Source organism: Zalophus californianus, chromosome 12 (assembly GCF_009762305.2).
Source record: "Zalophus californianus isolate mZalCal1 chromosome 12, mZalCal1.pri.v2, whole genome shotgun sequence".
NCBI classification, from domain to species: domain Eukaryota; kingdom Metazoa; phylum Chordata; class Mammalia; order Carnivora; family Otariidae; genus Zalophus; species Zalophus californianus.
The window spans coordinates 99374590-99397761 of record NC_045606.1 but is presented as its reverse complement, the minus strand read 5'-3'; the positions used below and the strand labels follow the sequence as shown (position 1 = coordinate 99397761).

The 23172-nt window shown below is 56.5% G+C and overlaps 1 protein-coding gene across 1 annotated transcript; it reads left to right on the top strand.

Moving 5' to 3' along the window:
• Nucleotides 1-275: 275 nt before the first annotated feature.
• Nucleotides 276-21091, top strand: PDIA4 (protein disulfide isomerase family A member 4). Its single transcript, XM_027574122.2, has 10 exons — nucleotides 276-632; nucleotides 6605-6770; nucleotides 8118-8323; nucleotides 10172-10310; nucleotides 12728-12933; nucleotides 13064-13222; nucleotides 14889-15040; nucleotides 18018-18174; nucleotides 18618-18851; nucleotides 19824-21091. The coding sequence occupies exons 1-10, from the start codon at nucleotides 545-547 to the stop codon at nucleotides 20237-20239; spliced, it is 1923 nt and encodes a 640-aa protein (XP_027429923.1). The 5' UTR covers nucleotides 276-544; the 3' UTR covers nucleotides 20240-21091.
• Nucleotides 21092-23172: the final 2081 nt, after the last annotated feature.

Here is a 23172-nt window from a genome sequence, read left to right as displayed (position 1 = left end):
TCTTCCAGCCAAGCTTGGCGGCGGGACCCGGAGCCCCGCCCCCCCGCCTTCCCAGGTTCCGCCCCGCCCACCGCGCCGCCGGCCAATCGCACCCCAATGCGCAGCCCCGCCCCGCCCCTCCGGCCTGTGCCCGCCGCCTTTGTTCTCCCTCACTCCCTCTCTCAGCCTGTGCGCTCCGCGCAAACCGAGTGGCAGCCGGTGATTGGTGGCTGCGGCGCAGCCAATCAGAAGGGGGCACCTCACGTTAGGGCTCGGAGCTTTAAACGCGCCAGCCGCGGGGCGCGCGGAGGAGGACGGGGAGGAGCGCCGGCTCGGAGGGCGGCACCGTGGGGCTCCGACACGCAGCGAGGCGCACGCGGCCCGCGCCCCCAGTCCGGCTGGGATTGGCCCGCCGGTGGCTTCCCCGCCCCCAGCCCGTCGCTGGCGAGGACTTCCTGGGGGGGTTTCTTGCCTTCCCTCCCGTTTCGCTCAAGAGGCCAGGGCTCAAGATCCGGGAGCGCCCAGGGGTTGTCCGCGCAGGGAGGCCGCGCTGCGCACTGCCGTGATGAGGCTCCGGAAAGCGTGCCTGCTGGTCCTGTTGCTGGCGCTGGCGCAGCTGCTGGCCGCCGCGAGCGCCGGGGGACCGGACGAAGGTGAGCGGCCGGCGGTGGGCCGGGCCTGATGGGCCGCAGGGGCCCGCGCGTGGGGACCGGGGTGGCCGCGACCCGGGACCGGTGGGTTTCATGCGGAGCCCCTCCAAAACTGGCGCCTGGCGCCAACTTGCTGGAGTTTAAGGGCAGTAGCTGTGAGCGGAATCGCTTAGGAGATCTCGGGAGAGGAGGGCGGTGGAGGCTCCTAGCAAGCCCCCTGCCACTGAGGCTTAGGACGCGGAGAGGGGGCCAAGTGCCTTTTTTGCAACTGGCTTCTTCGTTCTTATTACGCTCAGATTTTACTTGGGTTCAGGTTGACTGCTCGCTTCTGGCAAGGGGAGCTTGGGAGCTGGTTAAAATTGCCAGGCGAGCACGCCCAGGGAGCGTGAGGAAGAGGGGGGGCACCGTTTTCAAAACAGGTCTTAGAGAAGAGAAGCCCCGGTAGGAGCTCTCCAGGGCAGCCGCGGGCAGCAAGCATCTTTTTTTAAAAATGTGGTTTGTAGATTTGGAAATAAATAACTCATGGGTGTTGGTTGGAGAGAGAAAGGGACAACGGCTTGGTTTGCATTTGTTAGAAACCGAGGGTTAGATTCTCTCTGCCACCATTTATTAAACACCTACTATGTGCCAGTTACTGAGCAGGTTTCTGGGAGTATAGGATGAGCGTGGCCACCATGGCCCATAAAGCTTCTGCTCTAGTAGGAACGTTAGACAGCTACTAGTCATCGCTTCCACATTTTTCTTGGAAACCAGCTAGCTGAAAACAAATGGCGTAAGAGACCTTCGATAAATAGAACGCACTAGTGAAGAAAAGAATGCTGTTCCTAGAGAACAGGCATCAACTTTTCTTCCTCTCTGGCCTTTCTCCTGATAATGGATTCTTCCCAGCCAGTTTGTTCCAATGTAAATAAACTCCCTTTTCTAGTATTAGTGTGTAGGGCAAGTGTGAACTTTATACCCTTTCAAACAGATTGAGTAACTTCTGTGTGGGTCACCTATTCAAGTTTAAATCCAAATAGAAAGGGAAGTAAGAATCAGCACTTGGTGATAAAGACACCTGCCGAGAGGAAGTAAGAAAAAGCAGCGGGGCCTTCAAGTGAGTTTTGGAACCTTTATCCAAATCACCTGATGCTTTAAATACAGAGTCCCAGGGGTGCCGGGATGGCTCAGTCGGTTAAGCTAACCGTCAGCCTTGGGTTCAGGTCATGACCCCAAGGTCCTCTCTGCTCAGCAGGGAGCCTGCTTCTCCCTCTTCCGCTGCCTGCGGCTCTGCCTACTTGTGCGCACTCTGTCAAATAAAATCTTAAAATAAAATTATAAATGAATAAATACAGAATCCTAAAATATACCAAAGCAGATTGCAGGGGTGGGCCCTGGAATCTGCATTTTAAACATGTTCTTCATTGATTCACATGCAAGTTAAACTTTGGGGGGGCATCTTAAAGTTTGAGGACCAGTGGGGTTGGAGGGTTATTTTTGGAACATAGCTAAGAAGCATAATAGTTTTGTCTTGGTTTTGATCTAGTGATTCTGTTTTTAGGGGGTTCTTAAGAGGCCTGAGGCAGTGGCAAACTTGGTGCATGCCAAGGGCTATCAGGACCAGCAGGTTTATCATTTGGGTGACAGGTCGCTAATGCTGTGAAGGCCCTGGGAACCAGTTGCCTCGGGGGTGAGCTCAGGAGTCTCTGGAGTTGTCATGGTCATGGCAGGTCTTCCAGGGCACTGTCCTCTGGCGGGGTTGGGGGTGGTGGTGGGGAGTTCTAGTCCCTACCTTGACCCTTTCCCATCCCTGAGGGCATCCCTGGTCCTTCACTTTCACAGGTAACTTGTCCTGCACATTTATTTTGGGGGCACATTTCTCTCCCATCACAGATGTTCTAAGTCTTTAGGTTTTGTTTTTGTTTTGTGTTTCTTTTCGGATTCAAACAGCACAGGGGTGTCGGGGCCCCAAAAGACAACACCCCTCCCCCCCCCAAGAATATGGTCACTAAATAGAGCTTAAGCTCTGGTCGTGCAAGCCTTAGGTGCCAGGGCTTTCTGTGTCTCAGATTAGACATTACCTGTACTTTTCACATCTTCCCAGCTGAAATAGTGAAGGAAAATACTTTGATGCCGGTTTTTGCCTGTTTTTATCGGGGATTGGTGTAGATTTAAAAGTTAAGTGGAAATTCACTTGTGTGTAGTGCTAAAGAACTGTTCAACCCTTCCCTTTTCATTTCCTGAGACGTAATTATCAAATGATTCCACCTAAAGCTTTGGGCATATTGGGAAACAATCTGAGGTGACGATAGAGCAGCTGAGTGGCCAGGACCCTCCACTAAGTAGCTTCGTGATCCTTGGGCAGGTGACTCACCCTCTCTGTGCCTTAGTGTCTTCATCTGTAAAGTGCATGTAATGTTTCCCTCAAGGGGTGAGAGAATGTATTTAAGAGCTCAGCACGGTGCCTGGCACCTAACAAATACCAGCTATAATAATCTGTCTGGTAACAAATTTCTTTTTCTCCATGTTCAATATAAACTTCAGTATTGACTTAGTGGTAGAGTTTATCCAACTGTTCTAGGCACCAAGCCAGTGGGGACTGAAGAGTGAGCAGCTGAGGGAGTAGAGCGAGGACATCTTGACAGGAGCTGCCTGCATCCAGGTTGGACAGGCCTCCAGTGTTGTCATCAGAGGTACTGCTAAGAGTGGACAGGGATTGCAGAGGCCTGGGGCCTCCACTTCCAGAATGGCCTTACCAGGTGGGCTAAGCAATGTGGAGGTGATATGGGAGGCTTCATCGGCCTCATACTGAGGAGAATGGCACCCATCCAGAAGATACTACAAGGCTGTGGATATATTTTCTATCCTAGAATGTCCAGCCTTAAAAGTGAAGTCTAGTGAAAAAATGGTTCCCTATTAAAATGTGGGATGTTTTCCTTGCAGGGATGTGTGGGTTTCTAGTAGGTAGGAGTATAGAGCCAGCACCCTCTCAAATCGTGGAGAGTCCAGTCCTGGGGTTATCTGCAGGCTAAGAAGGACTGGAAAGGTAGGGGCATGCCTTAATGCATTCGAGAGTCTTTAATTATGTGGGGAAGGTTCTGTCATTTTGTTTGTTATCCTTAAAAAAAAAAAAATGTGTGTGTGTCTGTATGTGTCTGTTTTTCCCCAAGTATCAAGAAATGAGTTCACTCTTAGGAGCTCTGTCCCATGGTAGCTCAGGGACACCCAGTGAATCATGAGAGCTCTATCACTAGTGCTCACAGACCACGTCAGGGCTGAGTGTAGGAAAGAAGGCATCTTTGCTTCTTTGCATCTTTGCTTTTTTGTAAAATTCACCTTATCCCTATCCTTTGAGCGGATTGTCAAGTCCCTCTGCCTCCCCCGGCTGTGTCTTGTAGCTTAAAGTGCGGATTAAGTTCCCCATATCGTTCTTTCCAGTCTGTCCGTCCGCCTGCAAGTTAATCTGGTTCCCGTATTGGCCAGAGCAGTCAGGCAGTGAGAGCGGATCTACGTGGCCCACGAGCCCTGCCGAACTGCCGTCAGCAGGCCGTCCAGCCCGCGGGAAGCATCCAGATCGGAGGCTGCGCGTGCAGTCCCCCTAGGCCTCTGACCTGCAGAATGTCCCCACATCAAGTCCTCAGGTTTGCAGCCATCACACAGGTCATTCTGGGTAGGACTTTCAGGTGATGGGTGGTCAGAATAGCCTTTTGGGAAGCCAGTGTGACTGCTGTACCAGAAGCCCCAACAGGAAAGCTCAGTACTCGGTTCTTGCCTTGCGGGGTGGCTGTAGGCAGTATTTCCAGAAGCACCTGGAAGCCCTAGCCAGCCCGTGTTAAACTCAGGTTCCCAAGAGCACTTGGTGCTCAGATTCACAAAGACCTGGGTGTGGAGTGGAGTGTTGGCTGCCCGCCACCAGAGGAAGGGGACTTGGTTTAGGCCACCAGCCTAAGAGGTGGAGATGGGGCGTAAGCCCGCATTGTCTTCCCCCAGGTCCTGCCCACCTCCTTATCCAGGAGGCCTGATGACAGTGCTGGGGGCCCTGCTGGGGGCCTGGCCTCTGCAGGCCTGTCGTCCCCTGGAGTTCCTGCTGTGGAGGAGGGAGGCCGGGGGAGGAGCAGGTGTTGGAGAGCCGTGGCCCCAGGAAACCGAGTCCGCTTGGTTTGTACTTCTCAAATTGGTGGCTTTTCTTGTGGGATTTTAGAGGCCTTTCTTACTCCCCCCACAAAGGAGGAGAACTTGGACCTCAAGCTGGAGAGGGAAACATGGACGTCAGGGAGAAGGAGCGGGCTGTGTTAAAGAACGTGGTTGAGCAAAATGTGGCTCCTGGTGGATTTTTGGTTTGCTTTTTGTAATTAGTTTGCAGCTTGGTAGATTTTCACGAAAAGGGAAAAAGCTGCCACGCCACCCAGACCAGTTCCCTGGCTTGTCCCAGCAGCTGTGGAGCCCTGGATTCGTTAGGGGCAGGGCGAAGGTGGGGCAAGTCCCGTAGGTTCCCGGATCCTGAGGCTGACTTCATCCTCCGCCCCCGACACAGAACCAGCAGAGTTGCTTTATCTCCTGGGAAGCATCTCGGGAAAGAATAATTGGCCCCTTGACAGGATCTGGCTGCAGAGTTCATGCAGTTCTGGGGCCGGCTGCACTTGGCTGCTGAGACAGCAGCGGGAGAAGCTGGGTAGCAGGAACCGCCATCCCGCGGTTCCTCCGATCTGTAGTTGGGCGAAAGATTCCCTGAAACCCGGGTAGTACGATGAACTCAGATTCTGGTGCTCTGGGAAGAGAGCTTTGCTTCCAGGCAAGGCATCCTGCAAAGGTGCGATTTGTTGCGTGTTTTTGATGCACGATGACCCTGTAAGTCATTAAAATTCTTAACTCCTACCCTGGGGATACCTCTGGGGTGACTCTAAGTCAGTCAATTCCCCCAGCCTCTTGCCTTCACACTCCAGTCTCTCTGAAGGACTGTGAGACCTGCGGGGCTATTTTTTGTGCCCACAGGGTAGAATGCCACCCCCTTTCAGAAATGGGATCAATTCGTAGTCCATCCTCCAGAATGAAAAGTCAAGTGTGAGTCCTTGTTTCCCTTTGGTGCTGTTTTGGGGGCCGGGCAGCTCTTTGTTCCCGGGAGGCTGAATGACGCCCGAGCTGTGGAGAGCATAGTGTGTGAAGAAGAGGAAGGTGTCGCTGAAAGTTAGCCTCGCCCTGGAGCCCAAATGTGGGGTAACAGCAAAACGAGGTAACCCTAGAGCGCAAGGCACTGGATGTGGATAAAGGAGCCTTGCTCTAGGGGCGAGGCCTGGAAAGCCCGCGCAGGGTGGTGCTGGGGAACGGATCAGAACCCGGTGCGGGGAGGAGGGGCTGACGGTTAGGGTTCTCCCAGCCCGGGCGGGAGGCACGCGGGGCCAGGCTGCGGGGCCGGGCTGCGGGGCTGCTTCCGCAGAGGCACCTCGCCCTGCCCTCAAGTCCCGCTGGGCCGTCGGGGCTTTTAACTTCTAGACCTGTGGTTTGCCAACATCTTTGTAACTGGGACCTCCCATTAGGTGAACTCCGAAGTGGCTACCCAGTATGCAAACCTTGGGTCAGAATTTCTGGGGTAGGGGAGACCTGATGTCCCCACCCCGGCTCTTGGTGGCCCTCAGGGGCCACTCAGGACTCATGACACATTTGGAGGGTTTGGGGTTCTAGGAAAGTTTTGTTTTGTTTTTTTTTTTTAAAGGAAATACTGGATTTATTTATTTTTTATTTATTTTTTAAAGATTTTATTTATTTGAGAGAGAATGAGAGAGAGAGAGAGAGAGCACGAGAGGGAAGAGGGTCAGAGGGAGAAGCAGACTCCCCGCCGAGCAGGGAGCCCGACGTGGGACTCGATCCGGGGACTCCAGGACCATGACCTGAGCCGAAGGCAGTCGCTCAACCAAGCGAGCCACCCAGGCGCCCTCTGGGAAGGTTTTTAAGGAGGAGAGTCACCAGTCTCCTAACCAGTCTGGATGTTTTCCGCTCAGATTCTCATAAAGAAGATGCCGTGGAGGAGGAGGAGGAGGAGGAGGAGGAGGACGACGACGACTTGGAAGTCAAGGAAGAAAACGGCGTCCTGGTCTTGAATGACGTGAACTTCGATAACTTTGTGGCTGACAAAGACACGGTGCTGCTGGAGTTCTACGCTCCATGGTAAGGACCCTGGTTCTCCTCGTCCCACCAGCCTGCACGAGGGGGGTCCTCTGTGCTCACGCGCCTGACGCCTCACGGGCCTCTGGGCCCGGTGCGGGGGGAGGCATGGGTGCAGGAAGGCCGGGAACTCCGCGGCCGATGAGCCCTCACGCAGCGTGGTCCCCAGCAGCTTAAAACAGGGATGTGTTGTCTGGTGGCCACCGCTGGGGCGTGGGCATGCGAAGCCACGGAGACCGGTGTTGGTGACAGAGCCGTCCCTGGCTGCGGGTTCTGCCCTGACCCGTCTCGAGGCCACCCTGCCGGCCAGCTCCTGCCAGGCGCGGCCTCCGGGCAGTTCCAGTGTGGGAAGGCCCACTGTCCCGGGGCGGGGGGCGCCCCACTTGTCCTGTCTTTCACCCTCCTGTGCCCTTCCTCCTCACCTCTGCTGCCGGTCTTTATCTCATAATCCCTTCTTGTCCGTCCTCTGGCCCCTGCCCTCCTTGGTTCACTTTTGAGACAGAATAGTTAAGGTGTACTTAGTTTTTGGTCCAGTGCCTGATGTTCAGGTGTGAGGGGTTTTGTATAAAATACCTAAGTAGTCCTTTGAACAGGTCTGTGAGGTTAGTGTGTTTTGTGGGTCAGTACGTCTCAAACTCTTTGGTCTTGTGAGTCCAGACAGTTTTTGATGTGGGTCATGGCTGTCAGTAGTTACCACATTAGACACTAAAACAGAAATTTCCATATTAATCCGTGTTTAACAATAACCCTTCCATGTTAATATCAGTATACTGACCTTGTCAGTCATGTGGTCTCTGGAAAACTCCACTGTAGGTCCTGAGGGAATAAGTGAAGAAGACGAGAAAGGTCTTTTGTAAAGAGTGTTTACCTCGGAGCGCCTGGGTGGCTCGGTTGGTTGGGCGGCTGCCTTCGGCTCAGGTCAGGGTCCTGGAGTCCCAGGATCGAGTCCCGCATTGGGCTCCCTGCTCGGCGGGGAGTCTGCTTCTCCCTCTGACCCTCCCCCTCTCGTGCTCTCTCTCTCTCTCATTCTCTCTCTCTCAAATAAATAAATAAAATCTTTAAAAAAAAAAAAAGAGTGTTTACCTCACAGACCCCATGCGTGGGGTCCCTGGACGAACTTTGAGAAGCTTACGGATGAAAACACTGGGGTTTGGAGGTGTTGGAAGTGTGAGCCCGGGCCAGAGCTGGAATTCCAGCCTCCGTCTGTCTGACTCCAGCCGCCTTGGCTTCCTCAAGGTGTTACCTTGTATGTCTCCTCTCAACTGCAGTTAACCTGGTCCTGGTGCCTCCCGTTCCTGTGTGCATTGCTGGGTACAATTAACCTGCTGCTCCTTCCCCAAATCTCCTCAGGTGTGGACACTGCAAGCAGTTTGCTCCAGAATATGAAAAAATTGCCAGTACCTTGAAGGAGAACGACCCTCCCATTCCCGTGGCCAAGATCGATGCGACCTCAGAGTCGGCACTGGCCGGCAGGTTTGGTGTGAGCGGCTACCCCACCATCAAGATCCTTAAGAAGGGGCAGGCTGTGGACTACGAGGGCTCCAGGACTCAGGACGGTGAGCGGAGCCTGTGCTCCCGGAGGAGGCCGGCCTGGGACTCTTTTTCCCACTGGAAAGCTGAGAGGGGGGAGTTTGGTTAATAGAGAGGAAGACAAGTTGAGTGGGCTAGGAGTGGCCCCAGGAGCACCAGCTTCTGGGAGTGCTCCCTGCTGGAATGTTCCAGGTAACAGAGATCAAAGTAAACTTGTCCTAGGGTAGGAGAGGTGTCTTCTCATTTCAGACCACGAAAGTCAAGAGCTAGAGCCCATATGTCACGTGACACACGAGGCCGCGGTTCTTGGCAGTGCCCTAGAGCAGTGCTTCTCGATGTTGGCTTTTGTCAGAGTCACTTCGTGGGCTCCTGAAACCAGTGCTGAACCCCATTCCCAGACCAAGTCCCTAAGTTTCAGGTCAGCCTCGATGATTTGCATTTTGTACAGGCTTCCAGGGCTTACCTGCAGCTGTGGGTCCAGAGCCCCGTGTTGAGAACCACTGATGTGGGGAGCCAGGTGGTTCTCCAAAACCAGGCCTGATGGATCCCTGCCTGGCTTACATTAGGCACAAAGTAAATTTTTTTTTTTTTTTTTCAGTCAGTGAACAAACAAAATTGTGGTATCTCCACCATATCTCTGTCCCTCTTTTTTTTTAAGATTTTATTTATTTGATGGAGAGAGACAGCGAGAGAGGGAACACAAGCAGGGGGAGTGGGAGAGGGAGAAGCAGGCTTCCCACCGAGCAGGGATCCCGATGCGGGGCTCGATCCCAGGACCCCGAGATCATGACCTGAACCAAAGGCAGCTGCCCAACCAACTGAGCCACCCAAGTGTCCGATTGTTAGCGTTTCTTAATCACCATTTGCACCTTTGTGTTTTACTTAACGAATAATGTCCTTACCGTATCAACACATAAAGGAACTTAATTTAAAAGCAGGCTGAACGCTGTGGCCTTACTGTTGGAAAGTGAACAGGCTTGTGTGTTCAGAGGTCCGCATCCAGTGTTTGACCGCCAGAGGCAGGGCCGGCTTGGAATCTCGAGAGCCGTGTTTGCCACAGGGGGCTCCTTGGCCGGTGGCCCCCAAGTGCGCTTTAGTCAACGGGCCTCCCTGACGCTGAGGGACTTGGGGCTTTGGGTGTGGGCCGGGGGCGGGGGCAAGGCGGTCACGCCGTGTTGGTGCCGTGGAGGGGCTGCTGTGCACACTTCCGTCTGAAGCCGCCTGCTTTGCGGGAGTGGTTCTCAGATCTAGCTTCTTGGCGATTCCACAGCAGAACAAAAAAACGAAGAAAAAAGAAAAATGTAAAGTTTGCCACCCCTGCTCCCAAGAGCCACTTGGAAGGTGCCTTGTGAGAGTACGTTCTGTGTCCCGCTCCCATCATTGAGTCCGTCTCTGGGGAACGAGGCCACCACCTTCCCTGTGATGCTGATGTAGCCTGAGCAGCGGGGGTATGCTGCTCCTCTTCATTTTTCTCAATTTTTGTGCACACGTCATGTCGCATGACATGCTGGTGCAAGATGGCATGACTGAATGCACAGGTCCTCGGACCTGAGGAGGGCACGCCCTGGAGACTGCTCGTGGGCACGTGTGGTCAGCCGTGGGGAGATGAGCTCGCAGTTAGCCCACAGTCTGGCAGGAGCAGGGTCTCTTTCATCAGCTTGGTCTTGGGCTGTCAGAGAGGTCGCCAGGCAGTGGAAGGAGGACAGGGAAGTGTGGACCCCTCGGGCCCTGAGCCGTGGCTTCAAACTGCAGAGTGGCACTGGCTAGAGGTGCAGCTGGATTTTAAGGAATCGAACGTTTCCTGTTCTCCTTGACTCCTGCTGCTCCTCCCCACCTGCCTCTGCCTGTGCTCAGGCTTGTTTGGTTTCTTTCAGAAATTGTTGCCAAGGTCAAAGAGATCTCTCAGCCCAACTGGACGCCTCCACCCGAAGTCACACTTGTGCTGACCAAAGAGAACTTCGATGAAGTGGTGAATGATGCAGACATCATTCTGGTGGAGTTCTATGCCCCATGGTAAGATGGTGTCCGTCCTGTGTTGCTCAGATACTGACGAGCCCCGTCCTGCATTCGGTGCACGCTGGCCACTGGGTGGGGGTGTCAGAGGCCCCTGCGTGTGAGGCAGAGCTGAGAACAAGAGGGTGCCCAGTCCCCACCATGCACAAAGGCTGCCGTGGCTGCCGAGTGTTCCAGAGAGAGGTGGTGGTTTCCCAAGGGGCGGGACGAGGTAGACAGGCCTGTAGCGCGGAGGAGAGTGAAGCCTGTGTGTGGGGCACCAGGTGATCCGGGTTCCCCTGTGGCTGGAGGACACAGCCGTGCACCGGGCCTGTGCCTGCTGAGTCCCATGTGTGTCATCACACCCCTGCCCTGCCCTGAGAAAACACGCGTGAAAGCCCTCGGACAGCCGTGGCCCTGTGGGCAGCGTGAGGGACACGTGCTTAGGACGAACGGAACTGCGGTTCTCGGGAGCTCGTCCGCCTGCTGCCTCCTGAGGCGTCTGAGCAGTGGCTTTATCTCTGCTCTGCTCACGGCACAGATGTGCTGGAGCGAATCTGGGAAGATGACCCTCAGCCTCCCTTCACGCTCCAGACGTGTCCCCTTCTCACATTGGGGCCTCCGGATTCCCACAGCTGTCCTGCCTTCTATCTCCTCCACTCACCCTGTCGCCCTCTGCCTCTCTCGCCCCCAAATCCTCCATTACAGCCGGGCTTCTCGATGCTCCAGGGCCCCCTCCCCACCCCCCGACCTCAGGGCTTCAGCTCTCATAGGAGAGAAACAGCAGAGCCCAGCGGGGGGGCCTGAGGAGCTCTTGTTTGGGGGCAGAGGCCCTAGGATGTGGTTGGGATTGAAGCCTGCTCCCTGTCGGAAAACAGGAAGCCCTGGCTCTGCGGAGGAGTTGGGCCAGTCCCTTAGAGCTTAGCAGGGACGTGGCCTTCGTGTCCCCACCATGTGCAGGAAGCAGCCAGCTCTGGCTGCAGATAGTAGGTGATGACGGCTCATTGAGCAGAGGCGCGCAGAGATGATGGGAGTGGAAACATGCAGGGGCAGGAATCAGGTGGGGCAGGGGGCCTGCAGGTGGGAAAGAAGGTGCCAGGAAGAAAGGTTGGGGGGCGTGGGGGAGAGTGGCTGATCGAGGTGCGGGCTGGAGAGCCGAGGTACTGTGGTTCTCATGCTTCGTGAGGAGAGGAGGGAGGCGTGGGCAGCTGGAGGAGACAGCAGAGCGGGCCGTCTTTAGGCGAGGTGTGCGTGTAGCGGCCAGGGCTCTGGGAGGGCTGTCGGCCTGCCCAGGTACCGTCTACCTTGGTGACTTCGTCCCGGGTCAGCTGGTGGTTCTGATTCTCGGACAGGCTTGCTGTTTGTCAGGGTGTGCGGTGTCGACTGGAGTCAGGAATGGGACCATGGGGCGAACGACAGTGACCCAAGGCTCTGGGCCTCCGCAGCACAAGGCAATGTCCTTGGTCATCGCAGGGTGTGTGTGCACAGGGCGGGGGGGCGGGGCCGACCCTTGGCGCACGAGGAGCGCAGGGGGCCCCATGAGGGGGTGAAGGTGTTGGAGGACAGTTGCACGGGGGTGTCTCTTGGTGGGGTATGGCTCCCACGTTGTAGTTGCCCGGAGCTGAGTTCAGCAGGCTACTTGTTCACGCCGCCCGCTCGGGAAGTGCTCAGAGAGCAAACGCGCCTTGTTTCTGCCGCTACAGAGAACGCGTGCCCTCTCCCTGCAGACGGTTCACGTTCTGTGGGGCGCAGCCGTGGGGCGCCCTGAGGACCTTGACGAGGCGGTGCTTCGTTCGGCTCAGTCCGCAGAGCCTGGGGTTCTCGAGGCCCCTGCCCACGTGGGGCCCGTCGGTTCCTGCCGCACACGCGGCCTGCTCCGAGCCGGCTCCGGCCCCAGCTCCCTCGGCTCAGGCCCGCCTTCCCCGGCCCCCGTTGGCCGGCGTCCTCGCTGGTCCGGCCTTGTGCCTCCGTTAGGTCGTCGCCCCCCTCGCCCGCCCTCGACGGCGCGGGTCCTCCTCCTCCTCGGCTCTCCTGTCCCAGATCGACTGTCGCGTCGTGTATGAAGCCGCCTCTCGCTTGGTGTCCTCACCTGTCCCAACTCTCCGACCGAGAGCCTCTGCCTTCTTGGGACGTTGTCTCGCAGCCTTTCCCGCCCGCCGGCCCCACGGCCCATTCCACTCCTTGTGGCGCACGCGTGTGTCGTGCGTGCGCGGTGTGTACGTGCGTGCGCGTCCTCTCGCCGTGGGAGCCCCGGTGCCAGTGATGTCGTGCCGGCCTCGGGGGGGGCCTGGCTCCACGCCCTCACCTCGGAGACCTTCAGAAGTTTGCTGGATCGAACCAGGGTGCTCGGGGACACAGGTTGGGTCTCGGGGCCTCCCTCAGATGGGAGACTGTGTCCCTGCTGGGACAGGCTCCTCACGACTGGCTGCTTCTCGTAGGTGTGGACACTGCAAGAAGCTGGCCCCCGAGTACGAGAAGGCCGCCAAGGAGCTGAGCAGGCGCTCCCCCCCAATCCCCCTGGCCAAGGTCGACGCCACTGCTGAGACTGACCTGGCCAAGAGGTTCGATGTCTCTGGCTATCCCACCCTGAAAATCTTCCGCAGGGGAAAGCCCTTTGATTACAACGGCCCACGGGAAAAATATGGTAGGCTTCCTCCTAGTCCTACCTCAGTGGGGAGGGGGAGCTCCCCTGGGGGAGGTGGGGGGCAGGGAGAGCACTGTGCAGAGTGCCCGGGACCCCCGAGCCGCTCCTCAGGCACGTGCTTTGCTCCCAGGTATTGTCGACTACATGATCGAGCAGTCCGGGCCACCCTCCAAGGAGATCGTGGCCCTGAAGCAGGTCCAGGAGTTCCTGAAGGACAGGGATGACGTCATCATCATCGGGGTCTTTAAAGCGGAGAGTGACCCGGCCTACCAGCAGTACCAGGATGCTGGTGAGCAGTGGCCTCTGGGCTGGACGAAACGTACCTGCCCAGGCTGTGAGAAGTTGCTGGGGAGTCTGCTGCGTCTGTGGACAACTCCTGGGGCGTCAGCTTAGAACATAGCTTGATGAAGCAGCTGTGGGAGCGGGCTTTCCTTTCCGGAGTTGGGGCTAGAGTAGAAGTTAGTTCCCCGTTGCCTTGATTATGTGAGGGGGATAGGATCTCGTCCTGAGTAGACCAGCACGCCAGCTCCCTCCTGGCCTCTGAGGAGAGGGCAGGGGCACGTGAGAGTCATCCAAGTTTATCGTCTACCTCCCTGTCTTTCCAGGAGCCCCTTCCCAGCCCCTCTGCAAGGGGCAGGGTCTTGACTAGAAAAGGAGGGTTTCTGAATCAGACTCAGGTTCGAGTCCTGCCTCTGCCAGTTAGTTACTAGCATGTGAGCACAGGTGGTGACTTACTCCTTTCTTTTTGAAAGTATATTTTATTAAATAATCCACTTCGGAGATCTTTTCTGCTTCAAGAGGTTGTGGTGTTGAGATAACGTAGGCTGGGTAAGACTGGGTTAGAGGGGAATTCTGTTTCCATGTCCAGTGCTGGAGCGGAGGGGCTTTGTCAGTCTTTATTGGTTAGGTAGCCTCATCATCTCCTTGGAACGAGCCAGGAGGAATCTTGCTGGGGGAGACCCCAGCCTCCCCCCGGGGCCGCGAGGTAGACCGCTGCGTTTCTGCAGAGGAGGGACTGTGGCCCGGGGAGTGAATCATTCACGTGCCTAAAGCCGCATCATGAGCAGATGTCAGAATTGTGATCTGAATCTACGTCTGGCTGATTCTGAAAGCCCGTCTCCCTCCTCCCCCTAAACATGGGGTGTTTCCTATAACCCAGTCAGGAGGCCCGCCCTCCAGGGTGGGGGAGCACCTTTGACATCTTACCTGGTGTTTGCATCATCCGACTCAGCTCAGGCCAGGCCAGAGCAGAGACTGCGGTGTGCTCGCCCAGGGGCTGTTGGGCGGGGGGGGGGGGGGGGGGGGGGGGGGCGCCACTGGCCTGGTTCTGTTAGTCTGACAGGAGTGCAGCACCCTCCCTGGTTTACACGCTGTCCTGCTGCTTTTACCCCACGGTGTGAGGTTGAGTGGTGGGGATAGTATGGCCTGCAAAGGCAGAGATCTTGTCTGGCCCTTCCCAGAAAGCTTGCCAACCCCTGTTCTCGGGTGTCTCAGACAGTGGGGTTTCATCTTGCGAGTTTCACAAGATTTAAATAAAAGTGTACAGAGCAAAAGAACTGCGGCCCACAAATAGGCCAGCCACCAATCCAAGGAGGAGAGGCTGGGTGTGAAAACCCACCGTGTGGCTACAGGGGAGCGTGGTGCTCCCCTGTTCTCACGGACCGTCTGTGGCGTTCACGTGCTCCTCAGCGCTGGAGGCCGTAGCTCCTGAAAAATTAGCTCTGAGTTCTGTGAACACCCGGTTTGCTTATTATTTTGGTTTTTTTTTAAAAAAAAAAAACCAATTTCTAAGAGGCTCTGAGGTGCTACACCTACACCAGCTCTGGGTGTCGTCCACGCGGAATTCGTGGTGCTCATTCCGGTGTTTGCAGGTCATCAGCTGGGGCCGTGAGTTCAGCCTAGGTCAGTGATGCAGTTTAACGAATTGGGTATTTATCGTTCTGTTAATTTCTCAGCGAACAACCTGAGAGAAGATTATAAATTCCACCACACTTTCAGCACCGAAATAGCAAAGTTCTTGAAAGTCTCCTCGGGGAAGTTGGTCGTAATGCAGCCTGAGAAGTTCCAATCCAAGTACGAGCCCCGGAGCCACGTGATGGACATCCAGGTGAGTGAGGGCCCTCTGGGGCCATGACAGCCCTAGGCTGCTTTGTTTGTTTGTTTGTATTTAAATTGCAGTTAGTTAACATACAGTGTAGTATTAGTTTCAGGTGTCTGGGAGCGTTCACTCTATTAGACACCCCGGCTTCTGATGGGCCTGAGGCTGCTGGTTGAGCCCTGGCTGGGGATCTGAAGCCCGGAGATTTTGCTCTGGGCTTCAGACAGGTAGGGTCTGGCCTGCCCTTCCCGGCGCCCTGGCCCCGGAGGTAAAGATGGTTTCCCGGGAGGCGCGGCCAGCAGGGTGAGCAGTGAATTATTGGGAGGCCTAGGGGCCTCACGTACCTCCCAGAGTTGCCCCCGCTCTCCGCCCCCCCCCCCCGGGGGCCAGCGGTTAGCCTCCCCAGGGCGCGCAGCCACTGGGGCTCCGGCCTGCGTGTCTGCTGTTGTCCCTGGCAGGATGTGCTCCTGGGTCCGAGCTCGGCCTCCTTAGTCGACGGGTGGCTCAGGCGCTGAGCTACGGACTGAGGACAGGCCTCTCTTCCCTGGATGGAGCTGTGGAGAGTGGCGCATGGGTTTGGCCTTCCATTCCCCGCCCCCAGGCCTACCCAGCCCACATCTGCCGAGTGTGACATACTCACCTTGGGGCCGGGGGGCTTTCTGGCCCAGGCCAAGTCTGGATGCAGCCCCACGCTCTGAGTGCTTCACGGGGACCCAGTGCTGCAGTGAGCAGATCTTCAGATTTGGAAGAAACCTTTGATCTCGCAGCCAGGGCTTTTCTTTGGTAGGCTGGGATGCAGAGCAGTGAGCCGGCTCCCCAGCTCTCACGGCCAGTTAGGAGCAGACTGAAGGGAAGGGCTGGGCCATGACCCACACTGTTTGGGCACAGGGCTCTCATGGGACCTGGAGGAGGTGATGGGCAAGGTAGGGTGAGCTCCACCTGCACCACAGGGAGCAGCCATACCCCTTCTGATCCACTTTTGTGAACTGGGAGCACACGGGGCCTTGGAGAGGCTGCCCGGAATCTTTCTGACTCCCTAGGTCCTGAGCCCCATTGCCTCTTCTCAGAGTCTCATGCACATGTTCATCTGTTCCTCTGCCCCCGCTCAGGGTCAGGGCCCCTCTACCCTGGACGTGTGGTGGCCGCCCCATCTCCTGTCCCATCCAGCTCCTCTTCTTTCATCCATAGGTACTGACTCCAGGTCCAGAGACGGGCGCTGCAGACCCCAGGAGTCAGGCACCATCCTGAGTGGTGTGCATGTTCCTGGCAAAGGGGTCTCTAGCTTTCGATAGATTCTTGAAGGGGTCCTTGACCCCAGAAAGGTTAAGGGCCACTCAGTCTAGTCTATTGCACACATCACTGCCTTTTACTCTATTTTAAATGGATTGGTATTATTTATGTACCAGCCTTGTTGCAAAAATTATGTAAGACTGCTTTGTACACATTCATACAACACAGTAAAATGCGGTTTTTTAAAAAAGTGGATATGGAGGGGTGCCTGGCTGACTCAGTTGGAGGCATGTCTGACTCTTGATCTTGGGGTCCTGAGTTCGAGCCCCACAGTGGGTATAGAGATTACTGAAAAATAAAGTATTAAATCAACAGCGGATTTGGAATTCAGAACAGAGGGAAGACAAAGACAGCGCCAGTGCGAGGAAGCCAGCTCGAAAGGCAGCGCAAGGAGCACTGCGGTGAGAAGGAGGCAGCTCTTTGCAGGCGGCGAAGCCGGCTCCGCCCCGGAGTTCAGGCTCGGGCCTGGGGCCGGTAGATGCTCGGCTGCAGAGCACGTTTGCCCTGGGCTCAACTCACCTTCTGGGTGACCTCGATCCAGAGGTTGTCCTGACTAAAGACACCCACGGCCCTGTCGTCCCCTTCGCCCGCTTTTCCAGCACTTTCCCCCCACCCTCCCTGTACTTCCGGGCCATATCCTTTGTGCTTTGTCTCCTGCGTGGTTCCTGCTGTTTTCTCCCCCGGAGCACCTCCCCCTCCCACCTGGCAAGTCCTGCCATCCTGACCCATCCCGTAGGGACTCGGGTCCAGAGTGAAGAGTGCGGTGTTCACCAACCACTTCCAGCTCTGCAGCCTTGGGCGAGCAGCTCAGCCTGGCTGTGCCTCAGTTTCTTCCTCTGTAACATGCGATGGCAGTGCCCACGCTTGGGGGCTTGTGAGGCTGGTGTCTGGAGGATCTGGTTCAGCATCTGTCTTAACGTGAGCCAGGGGGCCCTGCGCGGCCTTTGGGTCGGTCACCCCAGCTCCATGTCGCCAGGCCACTGCACCCAGCTGGTCATGGATGCTGCATAAATGTCTGTTGGGTTCATCTCATCTGGAACCAGCCTTAAGAGCCAGTGCTGTTGAGCGTGTCCAAGGACGGCCGCCTAGTGCTAGACCGCTGAGCCCTCGCGTGCCGGGCCTCCCGGCCTCATCTCAGCAGGGGTGGCCTCCGGTGGAGCAGCCTCCAGGCCCTGCAGCCTGTCTGGCTCCATGGTCTCACCTGACACCATGCCGGGCTTTGGTGTAACATGTGGTAGAGCTCAGAGCCCAGCGTGGCTGCTCGCCAGTGTGTGCAGCTGGGCCTCCCTCCCTTCACCTCGCATGCTGTGTTGTGGTCGTGGTCATCGGTAAAATGCCCCCCAGGGGCTATTGTGAGGATCAGATGTGGGGGAGAGAGGGATCGTTGGGCTCAGCTCAGCCATGGGAACAGCTGCTCTCGGGAAGCCTGCCTTCCCCCAGCGGTTTCTGAAGTGAGCCCAGACCCAGAGGAAAGGGCACATGGTGTCCGCAGTGGCCCAGGAAGCTCACTTAGGGGTCACTGGAGGAAAGGAGCCCCCGAAAGCCTCCCAGAGCGGCACACCTTCCGCCGCTGCCTCCCCCATGCCCAGCCCCCCAGGGCAGCTGACTTCCTCCCCAACAGTGGCAGCAGAAGGTGGGGGTGACATGAGCCCCGCTTCTGTCCGACTGCTCCTCACCCGTCCCTGCTTTTTTGCAGAGCTCCACGGAGGGGTCGGCCATCAAGGACCACGTGCTGAAGCACACACTGCCGCTGGTGGGTCACCGCAAGACCTCCAACGACGCCAAGCGGTACACGCGGCGCCCTCTGGTGGTCGTCTACTACAGCGTGGACTTCAGCTTCGACTACAGAGCTGGTGAGAGACCCCCCGGGGCCTGGCCTGCGGCTGGGGCTCTCGCATTTAGGAATCCTGCCCCCAGCCCCTCGCAGGTTGGTGGCTAGGGTGGGTTGTATATTTATGGCTTCAAGGTAGCTTGCCTTCGTGGTGCTACGTAGCTGTCCTTTTTCCTTTTCTAGCACGAGGGGAGCTTGGTGCAGAGTCCAGAGCCCTCTCAGAGAGGAGGCCACCAAAGCCTGGAGGCTTTCAGAGGCTGCAGAGCTGGGAGTAGGCCAGCCCCGGGCCCTCAGGCAGGCAGGGACTTCTGTCATTGGGCTTTGGACCCGGGCCCACCTGCTCACAAAGGTGGCTTTTCAGAATTGCTTCTCTCCCAAGTTAGGCACGAGTTTGGTCAGAGAATCCGAGCCATAGACTCTTCTTGATCTCTGCGGCTCAGCTCACAGTGCTCGCTCCCATTTCAGCCACCCAGTTTTGGCGGAGCAAAGTCCTGGAGGTGGCCAAGGACTTCCCCGAGTACACCTTTGCTGTGGCTGACGAGGATGACTTCGCCACGGAGGTGAAGGACCTGGGGCTCAGTGAGAGCGGGGAGGACGTCAATGCCGCCATCCTGGATGAGGGCGGGCGGAAGTTCGCCATGGAGCCTGACGACTTTGACCCTGATACCCTCCGGGAGTTTGTCAGGGCTTTCAAAAAAGGTGAGGCTCGGTCGCGCCCCCTCGGCGCCTGGTCATTCTTCTCCTGGGCAGGCAGGGGGGCACCCGGTGCTCCAAGCCCATCTCCCCCACTTGTTTATTCCGCTGAGCCTGGCCCTGCATTTCCTCTCTTACGCCTGAGGGATGGGGGAACGGACGTGGAAAGTCTCCGTTCTTTTGCTTGCCTTCTTTTCTTTTTTTGTAATAAAAAAAAAAAAAGGCAGGTATCTTGAAAATTTCAAGAAGCCTTATTTTATTTATTTGAGAGAGAGCCAGCAGATGAGCTGGGGGTTGGGAGGAGAGGCAGAAGGAGACTCCCCGTTGAGCGGGGAGCCCAACGTAGGGCTGGATCCCAGGACCCTGAGATCATGACCTGAGCTGAAGGCAGGCACTTAATCGAGTGAGCCACCCAGGCGCCCCAAGAAGCCTTATTTTAGGAGTACTTAAAGCAAAACAGGCTTTTGGACCTAGAAATAAGTTTTGTATACATGGAAAACTTGTTTTGAGGCGTTCAGAGTATCTTTATTGATCTGGCTGAGCACAGTGGCCCAGTTTCCCACACAGGCCGAGTCGTGGGCAGACCCTGTCCCGCCGCCTGCCGTCGTCTTGGTGCTTCTGTCCCCCGAGGCTTCCTGGCCCTGGCCACCAGCTCTCCCGGCGGCCGCTTTGCAACGGGTGGCACCTCTCCTGGGATAGCCTCACTGGATGGGACCCGGCGACCCATCAGGCCTGTGGTGGGACCCTCAGCATCCTCTCTGGCCTCTGCAGGGACCAGGGAGGTAGAAGGGGTGAGGAGACTCGAGAAATCAGGGCGTCAGTGTGGGGAGGCAAGGCCCCACCTGGCCCTGGCACGTGTGACCTGCCTGTCCCCCTGCACGTCAGGCCTTGGCCTCGCTGCCTGGTCCTGTCCGAGCCACCCAGGGCCCAGGGCCTTCTCAGCACTCACACCGCTACCCTGCTTGCTTTCCTTGGCAGGAAAACTGAAGCCGGTTGTCAAATCCCAGCCGGTGCCCAAGAACAACAAGGGGCCTGTCAAGGTCGTGGTGGGGAAGACTTTCGACTCCATTGTGATGGACCCCAAGAAGGACGTCCTCATCGAATTCTACGCACCCTGGTGCGGGCACTGCAAGCAGCTAGAGCCCGAGTACACTGCCCTTGGCAAGAAGTACAAGAACCACAAGAACCTGGTCATCGCCAAGATGGACGCCACTGCCAATGATGTCACCAACAGCCACTACAAAGTTGAGGGGTTCCCCACCATCTACTTCGCCCCCAGGGGGGACAAAAAGAACCCAATTAAATTTGAGGACGGAAACAGAGATCTGGAACATCTGAGCAAGTTTGTAGAAGAACATGCCACAAAATTGAGCAGGACCAGGGAAGACCTTTGAAGGCCTCGCGTGAGGTCTGTGGGGGGCGGGAGGGACCAGACGCTGGAGCCCCCAGCAGCCGGTGTCCGGAGCCCCCAGCGAGCCATGCACCGGGCGGGTTAGCGCAAGGGCAGGATCTCTTTGGTTTTTTAATTTTTTTTTTATACTCTGGGGTTTCACCTCATGCTCTGAATACTGAATAGGTAAGAATGACTCCGTAGATTAGTCCAGATTTTTACAGAGAATACATCTATTTTTACCATTATTTGGGGGTGTGATTTTTTTTTTTTAACCTTCCATTTTCTGTAATGTATTTCTTCAAGGCAGATAAGCTGAATCTCTTCTGTGTGAATGTTTTTTTCTTTTAATTTAAAATTTAAGAAAACATTTGCCAAATCACATTGATTTTTTTTTGTTTTTGTTTTGGCCTTTTATTTTACCATTGTCTGAGGACTTAACTCGCTGGAGAAGATTTGACTGTCCGTGTGCTTTAGTTTGCATTTCTTCCTGTATAGCACGAGGAACTGTCACCGAGCACTCTGCCAAGGATGACATTTCAGCCCGAACTCTGGGCCGCCACCCAGTCCTGAGAGAGGCGGCATCTCTGCTCAGGACTGGGCGTCGCCGTGCCTTCTGCTTTCAAGCCAAGGACCGTGGGGCGAGGAGCGGCTCCTAGGTCCCCCAAACCCTGAGCCAGGTTCCAAGGCTCAGCCTTGGGGCAGGAGAGGCCCCTCACCTGGGTTAGGCAGCCCCACCTCTTCGGAATCAATAGTGCCTGAGGAAAGGTGACCTAGGGCACAGGTGGATACTTTAGGGCGATGGAAGAGAAAGGGTAGGCTGTCATGATGGAATAAAACAATTACTGAAAATTAAGCTCCGTAAGTGTGTTAGAGAACATCTCCGTCCTGGAGCCTTGGCTGAGTTGAGGACCTGGGCTTGGCGGGGAGGGCTGGCCGTCCTGTGGGTGCACGTTGCCTCAGACACCTGACCGTCCAGGGGTTGGGCTGTCCTCCTGACCAAGGTGGAAGGCATTGGACGTCTCTGCTCCTGGTGTGTGGAGGTGAGCGGTAGCACAGTCCGGCGGGATGCGGCAGGGGTGGAGGCTGTGGAGACTGCCCCGAGCACTCCGGGTGCCTGGGAGGGGATAGGGCCGGCTGGGAAGCTGGCGCAGCCCCAACACCGAGGCCTCGGGGACTCGTCGGTGACGGGAGCTTCGTTCCAGTGGTTCCGTTCACCAGCTCGTGCCGTCTCCACCTCCCCTCTCTCGGCGCTCACCTGCTTCCAGCTTGACTGAAACACAAGTGAGGAGGGTGAACATTCTGGAGCTGGTGGCCGTTCTTTCAACAGTAACGTGTGATTATTGCAAGGGCTGGCTCGGGGCAGGAAGCAGGTCTTGGGGGTGCAGCTAGGCGGGCCTTTCCAGAGGATCTGCTTTCCAGATGAGTCAGGCCCAGGTGGACTGGGAGTTGTGGGAGGATGGTGCTTTGGTGAGTTCTCAGAGTGGCCACTCTGACAGGAGGCCTGCACCCCCCGCTATGTCCTCCTCCGGTGGGAACACACGCGGGCCTCCCCTCAGAGACCCGAAGCCCGGAGACTCCGGAGTGAGGGTGGGTCTGGGGCGTGAAGGCCTTTATCTGGCACCGCCGGGAGAACAAAGTGGTACCTTTCCTGGGGCTTCCAGTCGAGTCGGGGAGGAGATGTCACACAGTCTACACAAGGCCCCGAGGAAGAGACCTGGGCTCTTGGAGGGAGTAGCACGTGGCCTCCTTTGAATTGAGGTGTCCAGAAAATCCCTTCTTTCTCACAAGTGGTGTTTGAGCTGAGACCTTGAGCTTGAGCCTGGCAAAGGGTAGAAGTCAGTCTTGCTTCTCAGTGTGGTCCTGGGCCCTGCAGCATGGCACTCCCTGGATGTTTGTCAGAAATGCAGAATCTCAGGTTGGCCCCCAGACCTAATAAACCAGAATCTACATTTTTTTTTTTTTTTTTAGATTTTATTTTTAAGTAATCTCTATACCCGACGGGCTTGAACTCACAACCCTGAGATCGAAGGTCGCATGCTCTCCTGACCGAGCCAGCCAGGCGCCCCTCAGAATCCCAGAGATCTGTATGCACATTAAAGTTAGAGGAGCACCAGGCAGAGGCCCTGAGGCAGAAGTCAAGATGTGTTCAGTTCTGAAATACATCTGGAAACCAAGTTGCCGAAGTGTATCTTGACTGACGGATCTGGCCCTACATTGACTGCAGAAAGTAGTTCCCTGGGAGAGAATTGACCCCAGGTCGGTTAGGGAGCTTGTAGACGGGTGAAGGAGCCAGGCAAGGAAGCGGATTACGGTCCGTGTGACCGGGGGCCACGATGAGGAGTGGGTTTGGAGGGTGTGGGAGCCTGGAGAGCCACACTGCCCCAGACAGGGAGCCGAGAGGAGGGGGAGGGGGTGAACTTCCCATAGCCTTTGGGAGGGGACAGGCATCAAGTGGCAGGGCGGCCGCTGTGTGTGGGGGGGGCTGAGGTTGGGGGTCCGGAGGGTGGGCCTCTTGCAGGAAGTCAGGAGTTTGACCTTAATCTGAGCATTCTGGTGGGGAAACACTGATGACTTGAAGCAGGGATAAGGTACGACGATCAGAATGAAATTTTAGTAATGAGAGTGACAATTGATCCTTACCGGACACAGCAAAAGCCAGACCCCGTGTTGAGAAGTGTTGCCCGGTGGCGTGCTGCAGCGATCTGTGAGGCGGGTGCTGCTGTGCTCATTTCTCAGCCGAAGAAAGGGCAGGAGGGGTCGGCTAGCCCTGGGCGCGTGCAGAGCGGGGCTCGGGGGCAGGCCCCCTAGTCACTGGGCTCTGGCCTCCCCCTGGTAAAAAACCCGGTCTGGTAGGAAGAGCTAAGGGGGCTGCAGGGAGATGGGCTGCATGAGGAGAACCGGCTCCAGCAGGCTAAGGAGCAGGGGCTCCAGGCT

What these genes read in the sequence shown, in the direction of transcription:
- PDIA4 (XM_027574122.2), top strand. Translation starts at nt 545, where the DNA reads ATGAGGCTCCGGAAAGCGTGCCTGCTGGTCCTGTTGCTGGCGCTGGCG. An exon ending in CGCCGGGGGACCGGACGAAG is followed by an intron (nt 633 to 6,604) that starts GTGAGCGGCCGG and finishes TTTTCCGCTCAG; the next exon opens with ATTCTCATAAAGAAGATGCC. An exon ending in TGTCAGGGCTTTCAAAAAAG is followed by an intron (nt 18,852 to 19,823) that starts GTGAGGCTCGGT and finishes TTTCCTTGGCAG; the next exon opens with GAAAACTGAAGCCGGTTGTC.